The 27,237-nt window shown below is 39.0% G+C and overlaps 1 protein-coding gene across 3 annotated transcripts in view; it reads left to right on the top strand.

Moving 5' to 3' along the window:
- The window catches only part of OXR1 (oxidation resistance 1), a 265,270-nt gene that overhangs the window by 15,086 nt on the left and 222,947 nt on the right, over window positions 1-27,237 (top strand). For all 3 annotated transcript variants that reach the window (XM_023757782.1, XM_023757781.1, XM_023757780.1), the window contains exon 2: window positions 6,916-7,086. In XM_023757782.1, coding sequence (XP_023613550.1) covers window positions 6,916-7,086 — 171 coding nt within the window. The remainder of the gene's footprint in view (window positions 1-6,915; window positions 7,087-27,237) is intronic.

Genomic DNA, 27,237 nt, shown 5'->3' with positions numbered 1-27,237 from the left:
AATCTTATGTAATCTCAAGTGGACAGAGAGTAGAGTCTGAGAGAACACTGTGGGCATCAGTAGTTAAATACTGACCGATTGACCGGTGATGAGAATGTTGGAATAGAAATCAGAATGCAAAAGTGGGTGGTGAAACAGGGAAGGCAATGGATGTACAGTAAGATTTTCATGGATGGTGTCAGTGAAGGGAAGAAATGAGAGAAAGGAATAGCATGAAGTCATAGTTGAGGCAAGAAAAGATTGTATATCGCCAAAACCGGTTTGGCTCAGTGGATAGAGCGGTCTGAAAGGTCCCAGGTTCGATTCCGGTCAAGGGCATGTACTTGGGTTGCGGGCACATCCCCAGTAGGAGATGTGCAGGAGGCAGCTGATCGATGTTTCTCTCTAATCGATGTTTCTAACTCTCTATCTCTCTCCCTTCCTCTCTGTAAAAAAAATCAATAAAATATATTAAAAAAAAAGAAAAGATTGTATAGAATCAGGGACACAGAGAAGAACCAGGAAGAGGCAGCGATGAAGATGTAGGCAACAGAGCAGCTTATGACTGCATTATAGTTCAGGAAAACGATGAGATCAGAGCACAAGAGTATAGATGGAAAAGGTATCTTTGTAGTTCATGTAAGTTCATAAGATGAAATTTTTCTGGTGACTATAAAAATATCTGGTACAATTATTAGGAAGAAAAGAGTCCCAAACTCTGTTAAGGTGATCTTTGTTTAGTGTGATAATTCATTTAAGAATTATTCTAAGGTCCCTATTGCTTTATTTCTTTGGCTGTGGTAAATTCTTCCTGTAATTTGAACATGTGGGATATTTCTAAAGTGGGTACTTATGATAATTACAAACATAGCCACATGTCTGTGATAAATGGCTTCAGACCAATTATTGACATGCTCAATTGAATACTAATATCTCCCATGACATGGCTTTAATACAAGTAAAATGACAGCTGCAGAGCAGTGGAAGGACACATAGAGCTTTGCATTAGCTTGTCTCCAAGATTACTATCTGTGCTGATCTGGAGTTTTAAAGTGTGGGCTTTCTCAACCCTCTGCAAAGATTATGTTTCCAGGCCAGGTATCAGTAAGGTCTAAAACAACTAGGAAGGTACTTGTTCCATATGGTCTATAATATATCCATGCTGACCTCAGTCACTCAATTATTCCAGGGAGACACATGTTTGTTTCCTGGTAGAACTCTTGTGTGATGATGGCCTGAGTAGCTGGAGTATCAGGAGTGTTTAACCCCACTTTGCATATTCAAACAAAAAGATGTTACTTTACATAGTTTACTACAAACTCATATTCTGAATAAGATTGAGAAGCATAACAGAATTTAAAGTGGGATGACTTTAAAGTTTCCATAATCAATATCCCAAGATTAATATATGAGTTTCAAATAAATATCAATAATTAGTTTAAAAATAATGATATATTAAGTCTGGAGCCTACAAAGAAATACTGCTTTTAGTTCTGCATTCTGTAGAATTTTACATTTCCTGATTTCAAACTTATATTCTTCCCCCCTCCCCCCCCCTCCCTGCATACATGCATTGAATGCCTTCTCCGTCCTATGCACTGTGGTAGGCCTTGGGTTTCCTTGATTATGTTGAGATTAGCTGTCTGTCTTTAAGGAGCTTACACTCTGGAGGGAAATGCAGACCAGTCAAAGAATTAAACCACTGTTTCTAAAAATTGTCATGGATTAAGAACAAGGTGTTATGAGAAAACATAGGGGGCTTCAGGTAACAAGGATTAGGAACATTTGGAAGAAACCCTATGTTGAAGTGTAATGGGTTAAGGTAGCCAAGCAGAGCCAGAAGGGAAAGGTGTACATGGAACCACTCAATGGCCCTGTTAGGGTCGCCGAAAGAGGAATGCATGAGGCCAAAAGTGGTAAGGGATTATAAATTTATTAGGTCATCTGGAGACCAGATGGGCTGAACCCCATAATGGTGCCAGCACCCAGGGATGGGGAACCAGAGGTTTTAAAGGACTCTAGGCAGGCTCTTTCAGTGGGGAACTCTCTGGGCGGGTCCAGGTCATGGGAAAAGTCTGGAGGGGAAAGATAATGGTCTTAGCAAGTGGAATGTGGTCCTAGCAAGTGGAATGTGGTCTAAGTGAAAGGGAATGTTGGTTGTGAAGTGGTCTAAAGGTCAGTTCTCAGGGGAGGGGGCGTTGATTCAATTATGTGATCAGATCTAGGAGATCTATAAGCTAGAAAGACACAGATGCATTTGGAAAAATGAAGATCAGTCCAGCTGAAATATAGTATTTAGGGGGTTGGGGAAGGGTGGGGGCCGCCTCAGTGAGAGAGGAAGGTAGAAGGAAAACAAGTGTCAGATCACCTTGAATCTTGTAAACAATCTTAAGGAATTAGGGCTTTACTGTGAGTGCAAAATAGAGCAATGTGCTTAATTTTCCTGAGATCAGAAGTTACCAAGAAGCATGGCTGGAAATCACATTTGTCTGACGTCACCATCCCTGCCTCTAGGGCTCTTATGTAGAAACCACTGCATTCCATGGAGACCACTCAGTGTGTCGTGTGCTGCAGAGGAATGTTTTGGATGAAAGTTAAACTAGAAAGGGGAACTAGTTATGAGGTCCTTGTTATTATCCAAGCAAAAGAAGGCAGTGGACAGAGGCAGTGGGAATGGATAAAGTGGACATATTCCAAAGATACCTCAGAGGAGAATCAACCAGGCTTAGTGATTAATTGCACGTGTGAACAAATATTTCTGGCTTGGAAAACAATTACACTGTAGGAAGAGTATTTGTAAAATCCACCTGATTTATTAGAACTCTAGGAAGCAGTAATATCAGAATGATTAAGCTTCTACATTGCTGGTAGAAATGTAAGTTGGTACAACTTCTATGGAAGGCAATTTACCAGTATCTTTCAGAATTAAAAATGTGCATAGATTTGACCCAGAAATTTTACTTCCAGGTATTTATCCACAAATATATATCTACATTGTATCATATGTACAAGGATATACACTGCAGCATTGCACGTAACTGCATAATATCAGATGCAAACGAAATCTTCAGTATGAAAGGGGATAATGAATTAGCATAAATCCATTCAATGAAATGCTTTACCACTCACCAAGGTAAAGAGGCATATCTATATGTGTACTGATAGGGAAATACTGTATATAAACATACGATTATGTATGTATGTGAAAAAGAAAGTTGCAGGAGAAAATGTGTATAATACACTACAATTATTGTGGAAACCAAGCAGATAGATAGATAGATAGATAGATTGATTCAGAGTTTGATATACTAGTACAGTGGTTCCCAAACTTATTTGGCCTACCGCCCCCTTTCCAGAAAAAATATTACTCAGCCCCTGGAAATTAATTTTTTTAAAATTTTAATAGCAGTTACTCATCGCCCCCAAATGCACCTGTGGCCATCACCGCCCCCCTGGATCGCTGCAGCGCCACCGGGGGCGGTAGCGCCCATTTTGGGAATCACTGTACTAGTACATAGAAACCATGGAATATCTCTTTAAGAATAAAGGTACTGCTCTAGGGGACTTGGCTCAGTGGATAGAGTATCGGCTCAAGGACTGAAGGGTCCTGGGGTGATTCTGGTCAAGGGTACCTACATTGATTGCAGGCTCGATCTCCGGCCCCAGTCAGGCATATAAGGGAAGCAACCAAGCCATGTGTCTGTCTCACATCAATGTTTCTCTCCTTCCCTTCCACTCTCTCTAAAAATCAATGGAAAAATATCCTTGGGTGAGGATTAGCAACCAAAAAGAGAATAAAGATACTGGTAATAATAGTAGTTGCCTGAGTGAAAAGGAACTGACTGGATGGCTGGGGAAAGAGGACAGACGAGGGACAGGTAGTTATCCTTCATTGCATGTCCTTTCTATTTTGTTTGTATGCATACATTTCTCATGCTAAAAAGTAATAACAAGTAATGTGAATTATAAAATTCAAGGCAGCACCCACTCTTTTAAAATCTTATCTCTAGAGAACAATATACAAGATAAAGAGAAAAGGCAAACTCTTAGTTCAGTTTCCTTGTTTATTTAAGGATTTATCTATATATGTAATCAGAGTTTTCACAAGAAAAAAATATATTTCCCCGTGATTGACTGCTCCTGGAGGTCTTGAAATTCATAATAAAAAGAGGAAAATATAATAATAAAAAGTTAATGTTCAAACAGTTATTTTTCAGTCATTCCAGTGAGATTGCTGTTAAGGTACTGCATTTTGTCCATTAGTTTATTTTTGCCTGGAGAATACTGGGCACTTATCCAGATGCCCTGCAATTGGAGCATAAGACCTTTGCAAACCTGCAGTTTATTTAAGTAAGTAAAAATAACATACATGAAGAATTATGTACACATTTTAATTGCTAAATTGGATGTAGGAGAGTGGAGGTCCGAGAAACCTGAAACTCTGAGGCAAGAGTTCATAGAATCTGTGGGTCTTGTATTGTCCTTTGAAGATTTGGATACATGCAGTTAGAGGGGATAGAAAACATCAGGCATCCAAGAGGAATCAGAACTTGCCTGAAGATCCCAAAGATGCTTTCCCTGGAAAACATTGATAAGAGGTTACATTGATAAGCAATGAATCATTTGAATATCATTAAAAGAATAACAGGCCCACTACCACAGCCTTTAAAAAACATCCCATCAGGAAAATGTAAACACAATAGGCTTTTTTGGTGTGTTATTCAACTCAGTAAACTTTATTGATTGCCTGATGGGTGTATATCATTGAAGAAATAAATCAGATAATTATAAGATACAAATAAAATTAAAAGATGACATAAAGAATGTCAGAGTGATTATTATAATCATTATGAATGGTCACTATGACTTTTTTCAAATATTTTATTCTTACAAACATCTAGGCTTAAAATCAGAAAAATTCAATGATCTAATATTTAATTTTACAAATAATCCACAGCTTATCAAAATCCAAGTTAGTAGTTATTGCAAGTAAAAAAGCAGTGAGAAAAGATCACACTTTTTACCAATATTGCCAGCATCTTAGGAAATATTCCTGAACTTTAAGGACCAAAGCAATACCCTCTCAAAGGAAAATTAAGTGGTTTGGAGTTCAACAAGCAAGGAATACTTAACTCAAGACTATTGCAATAGGAGAGAGAGAGAGAATTCAACTCACTGAAACAGGAGGCGGGAGAGTGTTTTAGGCAGCTGGGGTAAGCTTGTACAAAAGTACTCCCTGAGCCCAGCAGGCATGGCTCAGTGGTTGAGCATCCACCTATGAACCAGGAGGTCATGGTTCACTTACCTGTCAGGGCACATGCCCTGGTTTCGGTTTCAGGCAAGATCCCCAGGAGGGAGCATGCAGGAGGCATCCAATCCATGATTCTCTCTCATCATTGATGTTTTTATCTCTCCCTCCATCTCCCTTCCTCTCTGAAATCAATAAAAATATATTTAAAAAAAGAAAAGTGCTAGAGGATGTTAAGGGGAGGTAGGTCACTGTGATTATTCCCACTGCCTTTGCTAATTAGCACTTGGGGACGTGAGGCTCCAGCTCTCCCACAGAGACTTGGCAATGCAGCACTGTCTCCTTTGATGGTTGCGTTTCAAAGGCATGGTGCCCAGGCCCTTGAGCAAGTCATTCCTGGGCTGTAAAACTGGCAACAGGCTGGAAGAAGATTTATATCTCAAAGGGGCAGAGAAAGACTTGACAGTTGCAAGTTTTCTAAAGTGAATGCTGTAAGAAAAGGGAGGCCAGGGGCTCAGTGTGGGGCAGAAGCCCAGCCTGTGTAAAGTTTAGTCAGGCCGAGGGGCATGATAAGAGGCTGCTGTGGTCCACTCTTCTCTCATATTAACATTGACACTATTTGACCGTTTTGACCGACAAACACAACAGTGTTATATGGCTTGAGCTAAGATTCTGGGATCAAATATCTTTGCATAGTCTTCCTACATTCTGCCGAGGCACACAAATCTGGAATTATGGTGTTTAATTATACTCTTTCTCACTCTAAAATGGACTTGCTGGTGGTTTTTAAAATGTACTTACATAAATGTAATCTGCATATGTGTGCATATGTTTCTAGGCATGTGTTTACCAAAAAAATATAGGTTAAAATTAAAGTTAGCAAAAAGGAGAGGTTAGCATCAAAAGCAGACCTCAGAGGCCTTGATTAGTTCTTAAAGAAATGTTACAGATTTGCTTCAGAGCTTTCCCATACATTAATGCAAAGAAAGCAGCATAAATTGCAATGATGCCCCACACCCCCAGAATTAAGGCAAACCAGAAATTTAGGATAATGGTTTTCCTGGTGTTGAAACCTGACATATAGTATATATATTTTGCGTGCTCATAAGGACAGTATTTTTGTGTTGGCAAATACTCTGCTAAACCTAATAACTGGCCCAGCCAGCATGGCTCAGTGGTTGAGCATCAACCTATGAACCAGGAGGTCGTGGTTTGATTTCCGGTCAGGGCACATGCCTGGGTTGTGGTTCGATCCCCAGTGGGGGCCTTGCAGGAGGCAGCCAATCCATGATTCTCTCTCATCATTGATGTTTCTATCTCTCTCTCCCTCTCTGTTCCCCTCTGAAATCAATAAAAATATATTAAAACACACACACACACACACACACACACACACACACACTCACATTCTGTTCTTTCCTTGAATGAACAAGGAATTCTCTACTTCAGGGAATAAACATGTTAATAACCTTTCCTTTGGTTTTGAAAGGAAAGCATTGAGCTCATTATAGGGTTGGTTTTGTTTTATCCTTGGTTTTTTTTTACATACCTGGTACTTTAAGGAAATTGATCACACTTCCTTTTGAGTGTCTTATAACATGACAACACTATTCACTGGATGAGATAAATCTGTGAAAGGTCATATAGGCCAGGTACTATACATATGACTTTCCACCTTTTCTTTATAGGTCTTCTCAACTGTGCGCGACTAAGTGCTTTGTGCATCATTCCAGTGGCAGCGCTAAAATTCCCAGTGATCTTGTCTACCTGGCCTACTCTCCCTATTCTGAAATCAAGAGAAGACTGCTCCACAAGACTCCTCCCGGCACTGCTGCAATGTCTGTATCTAATTTATCATGGTACGTAAATCTCTTTCTAATGTAATTACATAAAGGCACACGTGAATATATCATGGAGCGATCTTCTGTGAGTTGTACTGTGAGAACTGGAGCAGGGAGAGAACTTGAAAAGTCTCGTTGTCCTGTGTTAGGCTGTGGAAAGCAACCTAGAATTAAAAAGTTGACACTTTCAGCATTCTGGTATCCGGGGACTCTGGGAAGGGGTGAAGCCTACCAGTGATTTTCAGTGACATCCAATGCCTTTCTTTTCAGCACACCCAGGGGAAAGAGGAGCTGGAATTAAATAGCCTTTCAGTGTGCCTATCTGCGGTTATACCCTCACCTACAGGACTAACAAGCCATAAGGGTGGTTCGAGGGGTGGGGTAGATATTGTCTCATCAGTACTTTTCTTCAGAATTCCTGTTTCAACAGCTCTACCCAAATTCAACTGAATAGAACTCAAGTATGGAAGAGAAAATTCCTTTATAAATTTCTATCTTTAAAGAACTAGCATTCTGAATAATCTTTTATTTACAGTTTATGTATAAAAGCTGTTCATGATTTTAAAAATTAAGTATGAAGACACTTTTCTAGCCAGTAATCAACTTTCAGTGGCAATGAAGAATGATACTAGCAGGGATGAGTTTGAAACATTTTGTTGAACTTTGGGTTTTTTAAAAATATGCAAAAAGCTGAAGAAGTGAAATGCAAATTTACCGTATTCAACATGTGAAGGAAAAAACCCCAAGTAATTGTCTCTGTTTTTGTAAGTGCCCATCTCATCCTTGTCTTCAGCTTGTGTTGGAAATAGAGATAGCATCAAATTAAAAAGTACTTTCTGCAGCTTAGCTCCATATATTTATTTTTAGTTAAGTATGCAATTTCTTTAGGGCAAAGGGTCGAATTATTTGCTTAGGGTTTCTGAAGGACCTAACTTTTATGGACTCCTTCTTGGATCCCTATTGAGTGCTAAGGATCTCAGTCTGTTTACCCACAGCAGATATTAAACTGCTGAGTTATATAAAAACAAAAAATATATAAAGAAGATAATACCTATTCTGTAAAAATAAAGGGAAAATAGTATTTAAATTGTGACTTATTACTGCAAAATATGTTTTTATATTATTATTAAAGTAAAAACGAAACAATTTCTAGAGGACTTACAAACTCCTTTGAACCCTTGGGATATATTAAGGACACATTTATTTAAAGGCATTATACCGCTGGCAAATAGGTGTGCAAGGTGAATTCTCAAAAAGCAGGTTGCAAGCCAATAAGAAAAAGAGAGAGAGGAGGGTGGGGAGGGGAAAGGGAAGGAGGAGGAGGAGTGGAGGAGGAGGGGTGAAGAGATGACAAAGAAGAAGGAGAGGGAGAGGGAGATTAAAACACAGCTATGAAGGTTGTATCTCACCACCGGGTATGGTTGATTTATTTCACTTACATGCAGTTGAGAAATTGTTAACCTTCTTTTTTTCACATTAACCTTTGTAATTCTTCTATATTTCTGAACATTTTAAATCTATATTTAGGAAAACATCATCCTATAAACATTTGAATAGACGTGAGCAGTCACTCATCAATTCTTTCTGGGAATGCCTGATGAAGCTATGTCATTTTGTGAAAGTATTATAGTCCAGGGTCTGGCTCTCTGTTTTAAAATCCAGAAACTCAGGTATAAAAATACTGACATGGCAAAAGAAGTGGGTTGACAGATGATTAATTTAAAATAAGATATGTACGTTGAAAGTGCACAGGATGCTTCATTTGGCCTGACCAGCACAGTCTGTAACTGTCGGGAATCTAAGTGGGAAGTTTGGCTGAGGTCGCAGTATCATAGCAAGGAAAGGTACCTGCTTTCAATGTTCAAAGGAATCAGGACAGACTGCAGCTGGCAGGCCCTGTCTGTCAGTAAGGATGTATGTGCCAGACACCTCCATCTGCTTCTCAGGGCGGCTTCTTTGTGGCCTGGGGTTACAGTAACACCGTGTTTGTCTGTCATTCTTCTGAATTCCACTTCTGCCGGACTCTCCTGGGCTTGGCTTTCTCGTTAACATCAGCTCTGAGTTTATAGTCAAAACCGAATTTATTCTGCCAACAGTTTGGTCTGCCTATCATGACGTGGCATGTACCTGACCATGTCCGTGTATTGATTTTGAAGTTTAACTCTCAGGTCTAACGGGGGGACTGGTGCCTAACTGTGGTTCCCATACCAACCTAGGAATTTAGAAAATATAGGTTAAGATACTTACATTTATGTTTACGGTTATCAGGTAATACACCCAGCTTTTAAATACCCAGTAGAAGCAAGTTATCTTTTTATCTAGTGAAATAAGTACTTTCTTGCTCTAGTAGTTATGTGTCTGGCCTGTGAAAGAAACATAAAGTAATTTGGCCCTTTCACGGAAATCTCAAAGAGAAAAACAATTTCGGAAACTTTCAGGTTTCTAGGAACCTGCAGTGTGGATCCGCTAAGGAGAGTGGTGGGAACTGACTCGGGAGTCACCTGGTGACACAGCACAGACATCTGCTTCTTCCTGCCCGTAGGTAATTGCCAGGCAGACAGTGATGGAGCTGATGCTGGGAGATAGAGAGAGGGATGCGCAGGATCAGCTGCAGACACCCGGGCACAGGGGACAGGTTCCAGGCTCTGCTCCCAGGGAGAGGACGGTTGCTGGCAGCCGAGATAATTAACAGGAGACACGAAGAGGCACCAAGAGTTGAAAAAGGCTCCAGTATCTGTAGCGCGAAGAGGGAAATGGTGATGCCAGGGGCTTGTGGAAGGCCTTTCAGTGCTTCTTCCCCTGATAATCATCCTCAATCCCTCCTTGTAAAACTATTTTATTATAAGATATATATCTTATAGACTAGTATACTGCATATCTTATAAAATATATGCATATGTATATCTAACATATATAGAGCATTTAAAAACATACGTTAAGCCAAGTAAATATTATCGAGTGAACATGCACATTGCATTTACCATGCACCAGGCAATGGTTAAACATTAGCTGACATTAACTCACATGCTTATTAGGAATGTAGTATGATGAGTTGCATCTCCACAAATGGAAAAGTTAAGCACTGCAAACTAAGTAATTGGCCCAGTGTGACACAGCCATTGAGTAGTGGAGTCAGCAAATGAATACAGGCTGCTAGTTGGTGCTCCTAACCACTACACTGCCTATGTCAAACCAAAACAGTCCTAACCACTACACTACCCATGTAAAAACTCCAACGGACCTAACCGCTACCCGTGTCAAATCGAAAACAGTCCACGTGAAAGCCATATCCTGGCTATGTGCCCGTGGCTTCAAGGCAAGAGCCTGGTTTCCATTTCCAACTGGAAGATTTCCCTTGATGTCCTCCAATGTAGAGATCCTGGAAGGAAGTGTCTGGACCTGGGAACACGACCAGGCACTGGAATAGTATTGAAGGTGGGGTGTGGGGGTAGGGGAGGAGCCCCCTAATTTCCTAGGGGGGGTAAGGAAACTGTTGCTATCAGGAACTTAGTTGAACTTCCAAAATCGCATAAAGTGTAAGCTACAAAATGTAAATCTTCGTTCCACTCGTTATGCTCCAGGCTAGAAAGTGTCAGGTTTCCATCATGATGCAAAAGAAGCACCACAGAAAGCTATCAGCCCTGGACCATAATTCCCCTGAAATGGTCTTCAATTGCCCATCTCACAGAGACCCTCCACAAACAAATCACATCCTGTCTGCTCTCCCAGACCCGACCGCACCCTCAGCTTCCATTATTTTAGTGGACTGTACATATGTTAACCAGACTTTGGAGTGGCTCAACTGATTTTGCCAAATGACATCTGTTGATCCAAAATTGGTTTTCATTGTGATGCCTGCAAACATGTTAGCTTTTGACCCACAGTATCTGGGAGACAATATGTTGCCTGGCAGAGGTGGAGGTAATTCAACTAGAGCCAGGGATGGGAGAAAGAAGACACTGGATGAAAGTAAGAAGCCAAGGAGCAAGGAGTACTCTATTGAGCATCCTTCATGTGCCACGCCCTGAGCTGAACACCGGATGCAGAGTCCTTGAAAAGTAGCAGCTACTCTCATGGGAACCCATATGTTAGCCAGGAAGTCCAAGTAATCAAACGACTGATTTAATGTGATAAGTAATCTAAAAAGGTATGTTCCAGGTGTTTTTAGGGAACACAATGGGCATTTGTTTATCCAGCTTGGGGAGAAATGGCTTATTTTTCACAAAAACAAATATATATCTTGCGTTTAGTTATTAAAATAAAGAAATGTGCTGGTTACAAAGAGTCAGATGCTACAGAAAATTATAAAGCAGAAATAAAATATAAGCTAAATCATACCATTGATAGAAAAACAGTTATGCTTAGGTATATTTCTTTCTACATATATGCACATATTTTTGCAAAACTAGACTCAAACCACACATGATTTTTTACATGATTTTTTAAATTGATTTTTAGAGAGATAGGAAGAGAGAGGGATAGAGAGATAGAAACATCAAGGAGAGAGAAAGATAATCGATCAGCTGCCTCCTGCATACCCCGCACTGGGGATCAAGCCCACAACCTGGGCATGTCCCCTAATTGGGAATCGAATTGGTGACCTCTTCATTCATGGGTCGATGCTCAACCACTGAGCACACCGGCTGGGCCACACATGATATTTTGACATCTTCTGTTTTCACTGAACAGTGTCTGTGGCCTTCTCTGTATTTCATGGGTATAGGGTGACATCATCACGTGTATAGGCTGGCGGCCTTGGGTGGCAGGAGCATTATTTACTTGACCCATCTAGATTGGGCCCACATGTATTTTTTTAAATTTTACTTTTTGCAATGATAAATGCCTCTTTAGTGAGAAAACTTATTTAAATATTGTTGGGTCACATGGTGCTGTGCCATTTAGGGGACATGGCAAGGCCCTATCCCAGCGGTTCTCAACCTGTGGGTCACGAACAATGAAAATACATCCTGCATATCAGATATTTACATGACGATTCATAACAGTAGTAAAATTACAGTTATGAAGTAGCAACGAAAATAATTTTATGGTTGGGGGTCACCACAACATGAGGAACTGTATTAAAGGGTCACGGCATTAGGAAGGTTGAGAACCACTGCTTGCAGCTCCCTAGTTTGCTGACATCAAGGCTGTGGAGAAAATTTGTATTTCTGAGAAAGTGTCTCCTCAATTCATCGCCTTTTTTATTTTATGAAAGGCCCATCATGTATGTTAATACTTTCACCAAATTTAGTCCCTCATAAAGATTGAAAACAGCTGATAATTCTCAATGAAATAATGTACTTATAGTTGACTACTAGAATTTTACATTTGTCAACAAAATATTCCAAGTACTCAGAGGGTAGAAATATAATAAAGTATGAATTGTGTCAATTTTTGTTATATTGACTAAATTTAGAAGTAGTGAATGGTCTTTAATGAATATGCTTATAGTTTAAAATGTTATTATGAATGTTGGCAAATTTAGTGATACTCTACTAGGAGATGAGAACTAATTGGAATTATCTTCTTCATCTAAAAGTAAGAGTGTGTTAGAATCCTAGAATTGAGAAAGATGCAAATTTAGAAGTGTAGCTACTTTGCTTTGTCAAATTATACATATAATATATAATATTTTTATCTAAGTTCTTCAATGAATAAATGAAGAAGTGAATTATTCCTTATCATTCGATGGCACCTGGACTTATTTTAAAAAAAATCTGGAGGGAGAGAGGCAGTCTATTTACTCTAAGGAGGGGATAAAATCAGTATTTTTCTTCAAAAGTTGCCTTATCCACTGTTCTGCAAACGACTGGCCCTATTTACACTGTAAACAGGCAGGTTCTAGGGGACAGGATTTTCAGTAGCAGAGGAAGTAGAGACTTGAATTATCTCTATTTTTGGAGGGATCAGATCCCATAGAGCGGGAAAATGTGGATAAAGTGGAGATTGCAAGGGAAGGTTTACCCTGAGTTTTACAGTAAGAGGTAAGTCAGAATTGTCAATAGACTTTTATTAGAGAAGAGAGAAAAAAGGGAACGACTAGATGTAAGTATAAAGCTAATGTTTCTAATTGAAATAAAGACGAGACTTTCCAAGTGATAGGAAAACCTTAGTTGGCAACGTATTCTATTTCTCAGCATGGTAAGTGCAAGCTGAATGAAGGACTAACATATCTAGGTACTGGGAAGAGAGACTGGGTTTGAGCGCTTAAAATTTAATCCTTATGTAAGCGGGGCCGTTCAGCTGGTGAAGGATTGATCCAGAGCTTAGAAGAAGAGTAAGTTGATTTTAAAGAACAAGTAAGGAACAAATAACATAGGAGTGGCAGCGAGGAGAGAATAATATAGCCTAAATGAAAACTCAAGAGAAATAAAAATGTGTCCCCAAAATTACATAACACTTTAAGTTATAGTGTGATGGTTTGGAAGCAAGTGAAGTTACTGAATTCTGAAAAGTTCCAATATGTATTTCTATCCATATTATGCCTTTTCAAATAGAAATCGCTTCATTATTCATGTAATTAATACTATTTTGATTTGGGCTAGACACTTTAAGTAAACACATTATGATTGTAGAGTTCCCTTACCATTTTGGCTTTGTGCTCTATGCCTTTAAAAATAGCTTTTTAAAAATTAAACATTTATAGGAAACTTCTTGGATGTTTTTCTCTATATAGCTACCTCAAATTACTTCTCCTTGAATAAATAAAAAATTACTAAAACAGAACAATTTACTTTTGTTCTTAAACACTAGTACCATCTAAACATGAATCACATTTTGAAGAAAATTGTTTGGTAACTTTTGGTCCGCTTAGAGAAGTTTGCTTGCTTGTGAAATTAATGAATCTGAGGTTGCAGGTTCAGTTCCCACAGGGACCAATTAGTTTCACTGTCTTTCGTAGCAAAAGCCTACACCTATGACCTTGACCGGCCCTTCTTCCCAACCCCACCATTGATCTCAAGTCATTAGAAACAGTTGAATGGTGATCACCAATTCACAGTCAGTATTGGGAAAAAATATAAACAAGTCTTTTCAGGGATTCATAATGGGTCACATGTATCATCTTCCTTTTGAATATCATCTAGGACTATACATATGTTTTAAAATATGTCTTTTCATCATTTTCAGAGGAATCCTAATTTGTTCTCTTGTGAAAGAATTACAGTGAATGATCACAGCAATATTTCCTTATTGTAGAAGCTTTAACATAAAGCTGGGCTGTCCATTCCCACCTTAGGCTAGTGTTACCCTTTTTGAACTTAACCATTAGGATAAACACCAGTGAATGGTCTATGAAAATATCTTAGTTATTTAAATAGTTATGTAGGCCAAGATATGTAATTTCCAAAATTAAGTTGACTATAAAATTTAAATATCTTTTTCCAATGGCACATAACATGTTCAATGATTGTGTTATCTTAATATATATCCCCCATCATCTTTTTGTGTTTGTTTATTGGATTTTGTTTGTATTTTTTAAATATATTTTTATTTATTTCAGTGAGGAAGGGAGAGAGAGAGAGAGAAACATCAATGATGAGAGAGAATCATTGATTGGCTGTCTTCTGCATGGCCCACACTGGGGACCAAGCCCACAACCTGGGCATGTTCCCTGACTGGGAATTGAACCTTGACATACTGGTTCATGGGTCAATGCTCTACCACTGAGCCATGCCAACTGGGCATTGTTTGTATATTTTTTTTACTTGTTTTTAAGATTGTGAAGAGAGTTCACCTTGATTTTAAAGCTATTCCAGTTTAATTGAGATAACAAAAACAAAAAAACACACATACTTTTTAACTCTATTAGATGCTCAATGAAAGAGATTCATTCATTTATACTTGGTTTTACATTCCTTTTTAAAGAATAGGTTCATAGGTTCATTGTTATGAGTTTCAGAGTAATTTAAAAATAATCCCTGCACAGTTAGAGAGATGAATTAGTATAGTTTAATTCAGGGGTCCTCAAACTTTTTAAACAGGGGGCCAGTTCACTGTCCCTCAGACCATTGGAGGGCCGGACTATAGTTTAAAAAAAAACTATGAACAAATTCCTATGCACACTGCACATATCTTATTTTGAAGTAAAAAAACAAAACGGGAACAAATACAATATTTGTATTTGCATGTGGCCCGCGGGCCGCAGTTTGAGGACCCCTGGTTTAATTGCATATAGGCTGTCACTACACTTTCATATAAATGAGGAGATATTTTCTTACATTTATATTCACCCATCTCTTCATTCAACAAATTTTTTGAGTGCCTACCATGTGCAATTTTCAATGCTGTGGGTAGAATGATGAATGAAACACAAGTTCCTGCTCTCATTAAGCTTACAATCTAGTGCTGGGACTGATATAAACAGATAAGCAAATATGTTTTATAATATTAGTGATATGTATTTTGGAGAATAATTGAGCAGAGTGAAAAGAATGATCGTCAGGAAAAGCCTGTTGGACAAGGTGGTATTTAAGCCGAGAGGGAAATGAGCTTTACAAGTTGGAGGAGGAATCCATTTCAGGCAGAGAATAGGAAGGACAAAGGCCCTAAGGCTGAACTGTACCCATCTGAGGAACCATCAAGAAAGCCAGTTCAGTGGAAATAGCCAGTGGGGGCAGGGAGTGGGGGGAGGGAGTCCCAGGAACTGAGCTTGGGGAGGTATCAGGGACCAAGTAGGTCAGGAGAAAGACTGGGTTATGTTTCAAATGTGATGGGAAACTTTGTCCTCACTTATTAGGTTATAGACAAAGTTTACATAAAATTCAAATTTAGCAAAGTTCAGTGAGTATTGAGAGCGGTCTTGATCTAATTTCTATTTCAAAAGGACGTCTCACTGACCTTCAAATTTTATGAAAACAATTTATATTATATTCGTAATATAAACACTCAGAGATGTAATTAATAAGATCTAATAATGAAAGAAAAAAGAGGTTAATGAAAAACATTTTTCACAAATATAGCTTGTATCTCATTATCAATCATTTTAAGAGTCCACAAATCTCATATCTATGAATACATAAGGACATAATAGAAGAGATATTTCATCTATAGAAATATTTCATCTTGAATCAAGGAGTGATTTTGTAAATTGTGAAAACTGAGAATAGGTTATCAAATATCCAACTTAGGTTTCACATTTATTTTGAAATCTCTTCCCTCACACCATAAACTTTAAGGTTATTTTCAATGTATAAGCACAAAGGTGCATTAAGCAATGAAGTGTCTATTCTATATTGGTTATTTAATGTATGAGAAACCAAATGTAATATAACATCCATCCAAATACTAACTGCCCCCCCCCTTCCCCTCTTCCCTCTAAGATTCATCAGTCTGTTCCATGTTTCCATGCCTGTGCATTGAGGATCTGCCCCCTGGTGGTCAGTGTGTGTCATAGCTACCTGTTGAACAGTCGAATGGTTGAATGGTCACTTAGGCTTTTATATATATAGATAAGTTCTTTAGTTAATCTCTTCCCACCCCTTCTCCCTTCCCTGTAAGATTCCATGTCTCTATCTATTTTGTTCATCAGTTTATTTTGTTCATTAGATTCCACATATAAGTGAGATCATGTGATACTTGTCTTTCTCTGACTGGATCATTTTGGATAACATAATACTTTTCACGTCCCTCCATGCTGTCTCAAAGGGTAAGGGATCCTTTTTTTTTTCTGCTTCATAGTATTCCATTGTGTAAATGTACCACTTTTCTTCACTCATCTACTGATGGGCACTTGGGCTGTTTCCAGTTCTTAGCTATTGTAAACAGAACTGCTCTGAACATAAGGGTGTGTATATTTTTTTCTGATTGGTGTTTTGAGATTCTTAGGATATATTCCTAGAAGTGGTATCTTTGGGTCAAATGGCAGTATTTATTTATTTTTTTTTAGGAAATTCCACTCTGTTTTCCAAGGTGGTTGCACCAGTCTACATTCCCACCAGCAGTGTACTAGAGTTCCTTTTCTCCATATTCTTCCCAGAACTTATTGTTTGTTGATTTATTGATGGTAGCAATTCTAGCAGGTGTGAGGTAATACTTCATTGTCATTTTAATTTGCATCTCTCTGATGATTAGTGACTTTGAATATTTTTTCATCTGTCTCTTGGCCATCTCTATGTCCTCTTTGGAGAAGTGTCTATTTATGCCCTTTGTCCCTTTTTAATTGGATTGTTTGTCTTCCTTTTGTTAAGTTGTATGAGTTCTTTAAATATTTTGGAAATTAACCCCTTATCATATGTATCATTGGCAAATATGTTCTCCCATACAGTGGGCTCCCTTTTCATTTTGTTGATGGTTTCCTTGAAAAAAAAATAAACAAATGGGACTATGGTTTCTTTTATGCTACTGGTTATAGAATGGAAGTTAGGTTCTTTTTTCTTTTTTAATATTTTTACTTGACAAAAGTTGGAAACACAATGTTGGTCTCACTCCTCCCCCATTGTGTGTGTGTGTGTGTGTGTGTGTGTGTGTGTGTGTGTGTGTGTTTTAATTTAATTGGACCATACAACCAAAAGGTCTGGAACTTCTGGTGTACTGGGAATTATTTCAAACCAGCTCTAACCCAAAGTAATTGTCAATGGTTTATGATCCAGATCACAGATATCTGCTATCTTCATTTGGCACTATGGAGTTGTAGATTCAGTGTGTTGAGAAGTTTGAAAATGATTGTATTGCCTAGAATGGTATCAAATGGTCTTGCAAGCATATAATATTCAACCCAGTGGATTCTTTTTTATTTTTTTTTACTAGAGCTATGCAAGCCATTGCCTATATAAGGAGGCATGGCTAGTCCATCCTTCCTGGATGCACCTTTACCATTTGATGTTCAAGAAGTATCTCTACAGGGGTACATTGATTTCTTCTCTGCTACTTATTTTACTAATATTTAACATGTACACATTTTCCTTCTTTTTTATTTTTACATTTTATTTATCAGATGGTGATAATGTTGCCTCTCAGTATTTCAGCACTCATTTTTTATTATGGCCAAAATCATTTAATTGCTCAATGCTAATTGTTAATGCTGCTTCCAAGTATTAGAAAATATTTGTGTATCCTGATGACTAGGTGTTGAGCCTTGGAATGTGCTTTGATTATGCAGAATTTGGAAAGCTAAATGCTCTCACATTTACACTTACATTTACAGTGGTCACATAAATTGTATTTGGTGAGTTAAAACTATTCATTAGAGATACCAGTTGAACTCAAGTGAACATTTTTTCTTGTTCTAGGACTGGTTAGAAAAAATAGTATATGATTTTACTTTTGTGCTAAGTGTTCAAAGCAGCCCAGTAACAGATGATTTTCTAAAAACCCACATGTCTCAGGCCTCCCCATTTCAGTTGAGAACTTGCAGTTTTGAGATGTCCACCATCTTTTCGGACTGATAAATTTCATGTAGGAGGATCATATATTTCCAGATGTTTTTTTACAAGTTTATGCACACTCGCTTCATAGACTCCTGCTGTAACTGAAAATTGGTTTTACTCCAACATTTGACAAAAAAATTAGATTAGGTTAACTACTCTGGTTTTAGATTACTGATACAAAGTGCTCTCATGAATGTGACAAAAAATATTTAAATTCAAGCTAATTGATGTCACTGGGTGTATTTTTACTTAGACATTTTCCCTGAGGTTTTCACAGTATCATAAAATTGTATTCAGATATAAAATTTGCATAGAATGAAGCTTATTAAAATTTTAATGATCTTTTGCAATCTGCAATATTTTTTCTAGTAGTTTGTATGGAAAAGTACCTAGATATTTGAGATGACTATAAAGATGATGACATGAAAATATTTTAAAAGCATCTGTTAATTCAGTGGCCTGGTGAAAATATTCATTATATTTATTACTTCTGGGTTTTCATATCATCTGAGTACAAGAAAGTAATTTTATTAAAGTGAGGATTTGCTTGGTATCCTTCCATATTTGTTTCAGATTTTTAAGCATTTGGAGAATAAAACAGACATACAAGACACTATATTTGGCAAGTTATAAATATGATTGAAGTTCTAAATATTAGGAGGACATGTATAATGAGCTATAGGAAGCTGCAGCTTCCCAGTTAGAATGTATCTGGACAGCCAACTACTAGGACAGGGATGAGGTCAACCTACACATTGTTGGCACCTGGCACTCAACAGGTGCTTTGCACTCATGAGTGGCTGACCAGTCACTAGAGCACAGCCTGATTCCCCACCAGGCATTGTAATGGAGAGAGTATCTATAGCAGCGGTTCTCAACCTGTGGGTCGCGACCCCTTTGGCGGTCGAACGACCCTTTCACAGGGGTCGCCTAAGACCATCCTGCATATCAGATATTTACATTACAATTCATAACAGTAGCAACATTACAGTTATGAAATAGCAACGAAAATAATTTCATGGTTGGGTCACAACATGAGGAACTGTATTTAAAGGGCCAGAAGGTTGAGAACCACTGATCTATAGTATGGGTGGGAAGATTTTGGTTTAAAAAAAAACAACACCCAGCATTGGAACATGAGGTGATGTGATTCAACTGCCATAAGGTTATTCTGTGTCTAATGTATTCAGACATTTGTCACGGGTATAGAAGAGTTTTGTGGATATATTTTCAGCCCTTAATTAGAGCTCTGATTCATTTGAGCTAAGAGGAGAATTTTTCTGATATTTAAGAATATAAAATCGCTTTGTTTCTATTCTGTGCTCTTGATTTTTAACCTCTACACTTTGGAGAAATTTCCTCAGGTTCGTGTTCTGTCATCTTTTGCCCTTTCTAACTGTCTCTGAGCCTTTTCTCATCATCATAAATTATTGTCCAACATTGACAGGTCACTTGCCTAAAATCAGTGGAAATTTTCTGGAAAGAAGCTGTGAAGTCATAGAGGGCATCGGTCATAAAGTAAGGGTTCATGGACATGGGCTGAGATAAAGCATCTTTTACAAAATGAGAAAAATGAAGATAATATTGGTCTGATTTTGTTAAGTTTTTAGTCTGAAATCATGTCCTCCATAATTATTTAGTGATAAAATGGCCTTCCTCTTATTAAATAAAAGTCATAATATGTGATAATTATGTAATAAAAGCAGAAGTGTGTTAGCCCAAAATGTAGGCCTCCAGTTCTAATTTTCAAATTTATGGTTCTCTAAATCCAAGAGTCTGAGAACTACTGATCTAGTTCAGCTAATTACCCAAATCATGAATCCCATCACCAAAAATCCTAACAAGTGGTAATCTAGCCTTTCCTCAAAACTTTTCCTGTGAGTTCTCAGCCTAGTGGGCTACCCATTATGATTTTGGGCTCTTCTAATTCTTTTTTTTGATTTTTATATTTTATTGATTTTTTTACAGAGAAGAAGGGAGAGGGATAGAGAGTTAGAAACATCGATGAGAGAGAAACATCGATCAGCTGCCTCCTGCACACTCCCTACTGGGTCTGTGCCCGCAACCCAGGTACATGCCCTTGACCGGAATCGAAACTGGGACCCTTGATTCCTCAGGCCGATGCTCTATCCACTGAACCAAATCGGTCAGGGCGGCTCTTCTACTTCTTATCAGTTTTTACCTCCATTGGGTCTGAGACTACTACACTAATCATTACTTTTAAATTTTTACATAGCACCATATATTCTCTGTCTAATACAACATTTCCCCAAATGTCTGATAAAGAACACTAATGCCACAGTCAAGTTATTTGGAGAGGCAATCATTTAAACAACAGATAAATAATTTCGGTGCTCTAAAAATTCTTTATTGGGTCAATTCATTCAACAAACATTTCTGAGCGCATGAAGGGCAGGCAGTGTTCTATGTGCTATGTCATCTGGGTTTCCCAAATTTAGACTGTGGAATTGTCTATCTGTCTTGTAGTTTATGTTATTTGGGACTGCACTAAAATTATTAGATAAAAGCTATCTTCTTCCCCTCCTCTCCCTTTCTCAAGCTAAACATGTTGATTCATTTAACCTCTTCTCAGTTAAATGATTTCTAGACCTTTCTGCTCTACCCTGGGCATGTCTTACTTTGGTTTTGCTTCTGCTGAAACCATGGTAATAACTGACCAGAAAAACCAGGTATAGGCTGACCTACTGCTGTCCGGGACTGCTACCTTCTTTTTCTGGTTGTATATTACTATCTATACTAATAAAAGGGTACTATGCTAATTAGATTGGACATCTTCCGAACGTCATTCCGGATGTCCTTCCTGAGGAAGCTGGGGGCCAGGGTGAAGCCAGCCAAGGTCCCGGGTGTCTGCCGGCAGCGGGAGGAGGGGAGCCTGCGTCCCGGGTGCCAGAGGGAAGCCTGTGCTGGCAGCCGGGGGAAAGAAGGCCTACTCTTGCACGAATTTTTGTGCATTGGGCCTCTAGTAAGTGCAATAAGAGCTAATTGTGTTTTATTTTGACCTATTTTGTTTCTGCCGGTTTTATGTGGTTATCAAATGTGAGCTAGAGGTTCACCATAAGCAAATATCTGTATTAAATATCATCTTGTTAGAGCTAGCCCATCAACCTGTCACAATTAAGGTCTTTTTTAAAAAAATTTGTTCCTTGGACTTTCAAGGAAAGCTACCCACTCTTTTTGAAGTTGGAACATGTTATTATAGGAATAGTTCTGAAATAATGAAGCTAGGTATCTAAGCTGCACAGTAAAGCTCACTGCACTACAGAAACAGCTGTGCAAGAAAGTGTCAGGGGTTCTGAGCTGAACAAGAGCTGAGAATGTGGCTCAGGAACTGAGGGCCAGTTATGATACAGTGGTGCCTTAGTGCCTGTCATCTGGTTGTCCTCAGGAGCAAAACTTGGTTGATCTCTCTTCCATGTCTTTGGCATTAATCTGATTCACTGGTGTCTGACTTTCTTTCTGACCTTCCACTGCGTAAGTTGCACAATTCATTTCAAGCTCAGCAGTTGGCCTCATTCAGTACCCCACTCTCTTCGGCAATAACTTTTTCTCAATCGAGAAATTCTTCTACTAAAGCAGTTGTGACCTAGCATATGGTTTATATAGCACCTTTGATTTTGGAGTATGACTATGTTTGGTCCAATCAGGGTAAATTAGCCCTAAGTAAGACCACAAGAAAACTAAATAGCTTAGTAAGGAACAATGTGAGGTTCTTAAAAGTGAGGTTGGGCCTTAATCGGTTTGGCTTAGTGGATAGAGCATTGGCCTGGGGACTGAAGGGTCCCAGGTTCGATTCCGGTCAAGGGCATGTACCTCAGTTGTGGGCACATCCCCAGTGGGGGGTGTACAGGAGGCAGCTGATCGATGTTTCTAACTCTCTATCCCTCTCCATTTTTTAAAAAAATCAATAAAATATATTTTTTTTTAAAAAGTGAGGTTGGTCCCTGGGCCAGCAGAATCAACATCACTCGGGAACTTAGAGGCTCTACCTCAACCTGACTGAGTCAGAAGTCCGGAGGGTGGGTGGGATCCAGCAATCTGTGTTTGATCGCGCCCTGTGCTGATTCTGATGTACGCTCAAGTTTGAGAACAGATGGTATAAAATTGTCTCTCTGGAGTCTAGATTTATAGTGTGACTGCCAAAAACCATGACTTGGGTATAATTGACATGCAGGAGGTCTCTCTAATAATATTTAACTAACAGTTTTAGCTGTTTTTTTAACTTGTTTTTCACAAGAGGGGAACATTGTCAGCATATAAGGTCATGCTTCTTTTACTGTTAGTTGTTGAATCCAATTCATGTAAACTTTGGACCATTTTTTTTTATACAAGTTAAAACAATGATTCTGATTCCTTAATGTTTAAAACATTCAGGTGGAATATGTAGCATTAATTCACTTGCTGGGGCCTTGGCCTCCTCCTCCACATGACCCAGGATTATGATTATAGCACTTTGTCCCACAGCCCAGCCATAGGGTCCCAGCAATCTTCTATTTTCTTCCCTACTCCAAATTCTCCGCTCTAGTTCTGTGAACTACAGTGGATAGGGTGTGTGAGTGTGTGTGTGTGTGTGTGTGTGTGTGTGTGTGTGTGTGTGTGTTTTGGTGGTGTATGAGGTTGGGGAGTCTGATATGAGGAAGGGAAGTTTGATAACCATATCTCTGAAAAGCATTTTCATTTCATTTCAATGTGTCTATTTAAATGGAAATCATGTTTTCCCATTATTAATAATAAATGATTATAAAAAGCAGCTGTTATCTATTGAGTTGCTGTGTAAAACGAGGCAAGAACACTGTTAACCAGAATTTGAATTAGGTTATAGAATGAGGGTTATTTTTAAATTCACATAAAACCTCCATACATTTTACATAGTTAACACCACTGGCTTCTGTACATCTAAATTTGTTTTCAGTATCTGTAATCAGCCATGCTGTATTAGTTTGGGAAAGTGTTGTTGATGACATGTATTACATCCTCTAGGCAGCTACAAGATTGCATTCACCTGAAGCATTGGTTATAAACCAGATGTGGGCCTCGTCATGCATTATTCGAAAGACTGCATGATGAATAAATTGGTGCCATTTTTGCAAATATATCAAGATCGTCTTACACATGGTTGATTAAAACAAAGGGGGAAGTCATATTTGTACTGCACAGAGGTTAGCAGTTAACCATGTATCAAGTGCACACTTTGGGTCAAAAGATAAGTAGATGATCAAGACTGGCACTGGGGCTTCATATAGCTCATAGTCCAGGGGAGGACACAAATAGGTAATTGGACTTTTCAGTAACATGGGGATCATTTTATCTGGTTTATCCTATTTTCTTAAAGGGTCTGAACCCATAAATCACACAAGCCACGTCAAAGTTGCCCCTAAGCAGAATTATTTTATCATGTAACACTTAGGATAAAAAAAGTCACCCATAAACTATAGGAGAGATACTTGGCATAACAGAAGCTCCTCAGGAAAAGACCTGGGAATTTTATATGTCCATAAAGTCAGTATAAACCAGAAGTGTGATGAGCTCCCATACCTGTTATTGTAATAAGTGGAATTAGTAGAAGTATGGAGCACAAACAAACGGGCAAGGGAGAATTCTTCACTGGCTTCTGGGAGGAATTAAGTCACATGCCGAGGATGGGTGCAAACTTCTAAGGATCACAGAGGAAGAGACTGACAAAATGAAGCCTGCCTACTAAAGGTAGCTAAAAACAGAACTTTTTCTCAGAAGGACGTTTCCATTAAAAAGTGCTAGTTAGCTGTAAGAACAATTTGGAGTCTGTGATGATGGTGATAGTGATGACATCATTAAGAATAACCCATGTTTGTTACATTATCTTCTCTACTGTTCTCCCCATGCAGTGAGGTAGGGATAATTATTGTCAGCCATTTTACAGATAATACTTTGGGCATAGAGAGGTTAAGGCACCTCCCCGAGCCTGCAGAGTGAGGAAGAGGGAGTTTGCGAGCCCATGTCCTAATGACAGCGCCATGCTCCATCTCGTCTAAGCAGCTGCACGTCCTTGGCTGACTGCTCGCCCAGGACTGCAACGCTCTGTGTGTGTGTAGGAGGCGGGGGGGGGGGGGGGGAGTGATTTCATAGAGTACCAGTGTGCAGAATCCGCCAGTGGGCTCAAATCAGCAGACAGATGTCAGGCCTCATGTGAAAGAACTTTCTAACAAGCAGAGTTTGTTAGAAATGGCAGGAGGAGCTGTTTTAGGTAATACACAAAATCCAGGGCGGCTTTTGTCTTTGGGCTGGCCCTAATTTCGTTTCTTGTACTATACAGATGGAGATTTCGTTGTCTATGTTACTAGAAGGGGTTGAAAGCTTTTGTGGTTGTTTTACTGTCCTTCAATTTATGACTGGAAACCAGATGAGCGAGCATGTCATTTCTGGCACTAGTTTCAGTCTAGACTCTGTGTATTTTTTTTTCAGGGATAGAATATAGATTTTTGTTCAGAACTCAAATTTAGCATCCTGGAGCAGGACTGTGCAATTCCGTCAATGGAGAAAGGTGTCTGAAAGCTCTCATTACTTGACCCAGGAGAGCAGTGATAGGCTGTGACAGGTACCTAAATGGAGGCAGGTTGATGACAGGTTTCTTTCCATTTTTTAGAAGCAACGTTACAAAAGCAACCTGGCAAAAAGTCTAGAGAGGAAATTCTCATTAGTACTTTGCAAAGATCCTATGTCCCATTTGTTGTAATTCATACAACTTGTTTTCTGATAAACATACCCATAGATCTTAGTTCAGAATACATTTTTTTAAAAAGCCACAATGTCCTAGAAGTAATTATAACTAACATTTATCGAGCATATAGTATGTGACAAGCAGTGTTCCCAGCACTTTATATTTCAATGCACTCAATCCTCACGCTACCCTGGGGAGTTAAGAATTACAAATATCCCCTTTATAGACCAAATAAATGCACAGATAAGAAGTGACAATCCAAGGTTATGTAAGTAGTGTCTGAAATATGATTCGAACCTTAGCAGGGGCTTCATTTTCCAGTTTGTTATCCATGACAGAAGCAAACTCATATGTTTATGATGAGTGTATGGGGTAGATACAGCAGGCTGGTTCATTTGACACCCAGTCTACCCGCCTTGCAGCATACTTCTTGTACTAATGAGGCTGCCAACTCTGAAAGTGCCTTTTCAAGACTCTCTTGCAGCTAGAATTTTACTCATACTCTGGCCTCTGTCCAGCAGATTCAATTGTCTAAGACTTGATTGTGTGGAAGTGTAGGATAAGCAGCAAAGGCATTAGGTTCTTCTGTGGTTGCTAGTCTGGTCGTTGGCATCATAGTTGCTGAGTGGGGGCAGTGGCAGCAACAGTAAGATTTCCTCAAGCCCGGCCGGCATGGCTCAGTGGTTGAGCATCGACCTATGAACCAGGAGGTCATGGTTGGATTCCCGGTCAGGGCACACGCCTGGGTTGTGGGTTTTATCCCCCATTGTGGGGTGTGTAGGGGGCAGCCGATCCATGATTCTCTCTGATCATTGATGTTTCTATCTCTCTCTCCCTCTCCCTTCCTCTCTGAAATCAATAAAAATATATTTTCCAAAAAAAAAAAAGATTTCCTCTAGAACATTCTTGTGTTGTGTTGGGAGCTTATGTAACTTCTTACTACCCTGTCATAAAATTCTTTCTACTTAAACTAGCCGGATTGCATTCCTGTGAGCAAGAACCCTGTTTAGTGCAGAGGGCTTCAAGTCTATTAAAGGGGTACTAGTCCAAGGGTCTCTCAGACCCTTGGTGTTCCTCCAATATTTGAAAATTGGACTACCAGGCCCATTTCAAGTTTAAAGTTCTCTGATTTTTAAGATTAAGGAGCAGGATGGGGTAGGGAGGAGATTCTTTATATATTTCCCTGAGCCAGTTTTTCAACAGAGGTTATCTCTTCTTCGCTGAGTTAGCCATCTCATAAAAAGCATTGCATTTCTGGGAAATAATGTGTCTCATACAAAAATTAATGTACATGTCTTAAGGAATAAGGAACCTAAACAATTAAGAAGGGCTCCAAAAAGCACTGCTTGTTATGTGAATACCCTCAATTGTGAAGAAGCAATAATGGATTTTTTTTCCTCATCTTTGTCTGGCCTTTAATTTTTCTTCTCCTGTCCTGCCCCCAGGTCCAGGTGATGTTAGAAATTGTACTGAGACGTAAAGGAAGGGTGGGTATCCCTGGTGGTGAACAGTCCCTGAGAAGGGCAGGATGATTTTGTGATCTGCAAGTTTAGCTGGGGTGAAGGGAAAGGCAGAGAAACAGAAGAAGATATGAAGGGAGAGAGAAGCTTAGAAAAAACTAATGACATAGTCTTCTGTTGTGTGGAGAGGCTGATGGTTTTTGAGCAGATTTTTTAAAGGCTCTTTTTAAAATATATTTTTATTGATTTCAGAGATGAAGGGAGAGGGAGAGACAGAAACATCAGTGATGAGAGAGGATCACTGATTGGCTGCCTCCTGCTTGCCCCCTACTGGGGATCGAACCCACAACCTGGGCATGTGCCCTGACCAGGAATAGAACCCTGACCTCCTGGTTCATAGGCCCATGCTCAACCACTGAGCGACACTGGCTGGACTAAAAGGCGCTTTTAAGAGGATTAATATGAAATTGGTAAATTGGACTATTGGGGATGGGGAAGAGACAGAAGGAAGAATAGTCTTAAGGCTGCTTCAGTAACCCAGAAAATAGGAGTGAACACCTGAAATATAAAGCTAGAAATGGATTGTTTGGAAGTTAGTAAAGGGATACTGGTCCAAGTTAGGAAATTG

Source organism: Myotis lucifugus, unplaced genomic scaffold (assembly GCF_000147115.1).
Source record: "Myotis lucifugus unplaced genomic scaffold, Myoluc2.0 scaffold_114, whole genome shotgun sequence".
Classification (NCBI taxonomy): Eukaryota; Metazoa; Chordata; class Mammalia; order Chiroptera; family Vespertilionidae; genus Myotis; species Myotis lucifugus.
The sequence above is the reverse complement of the archived record's forward strand: the minus strand, read 5'-3'. Positions and strand labels throughout refer to the sequence as shown.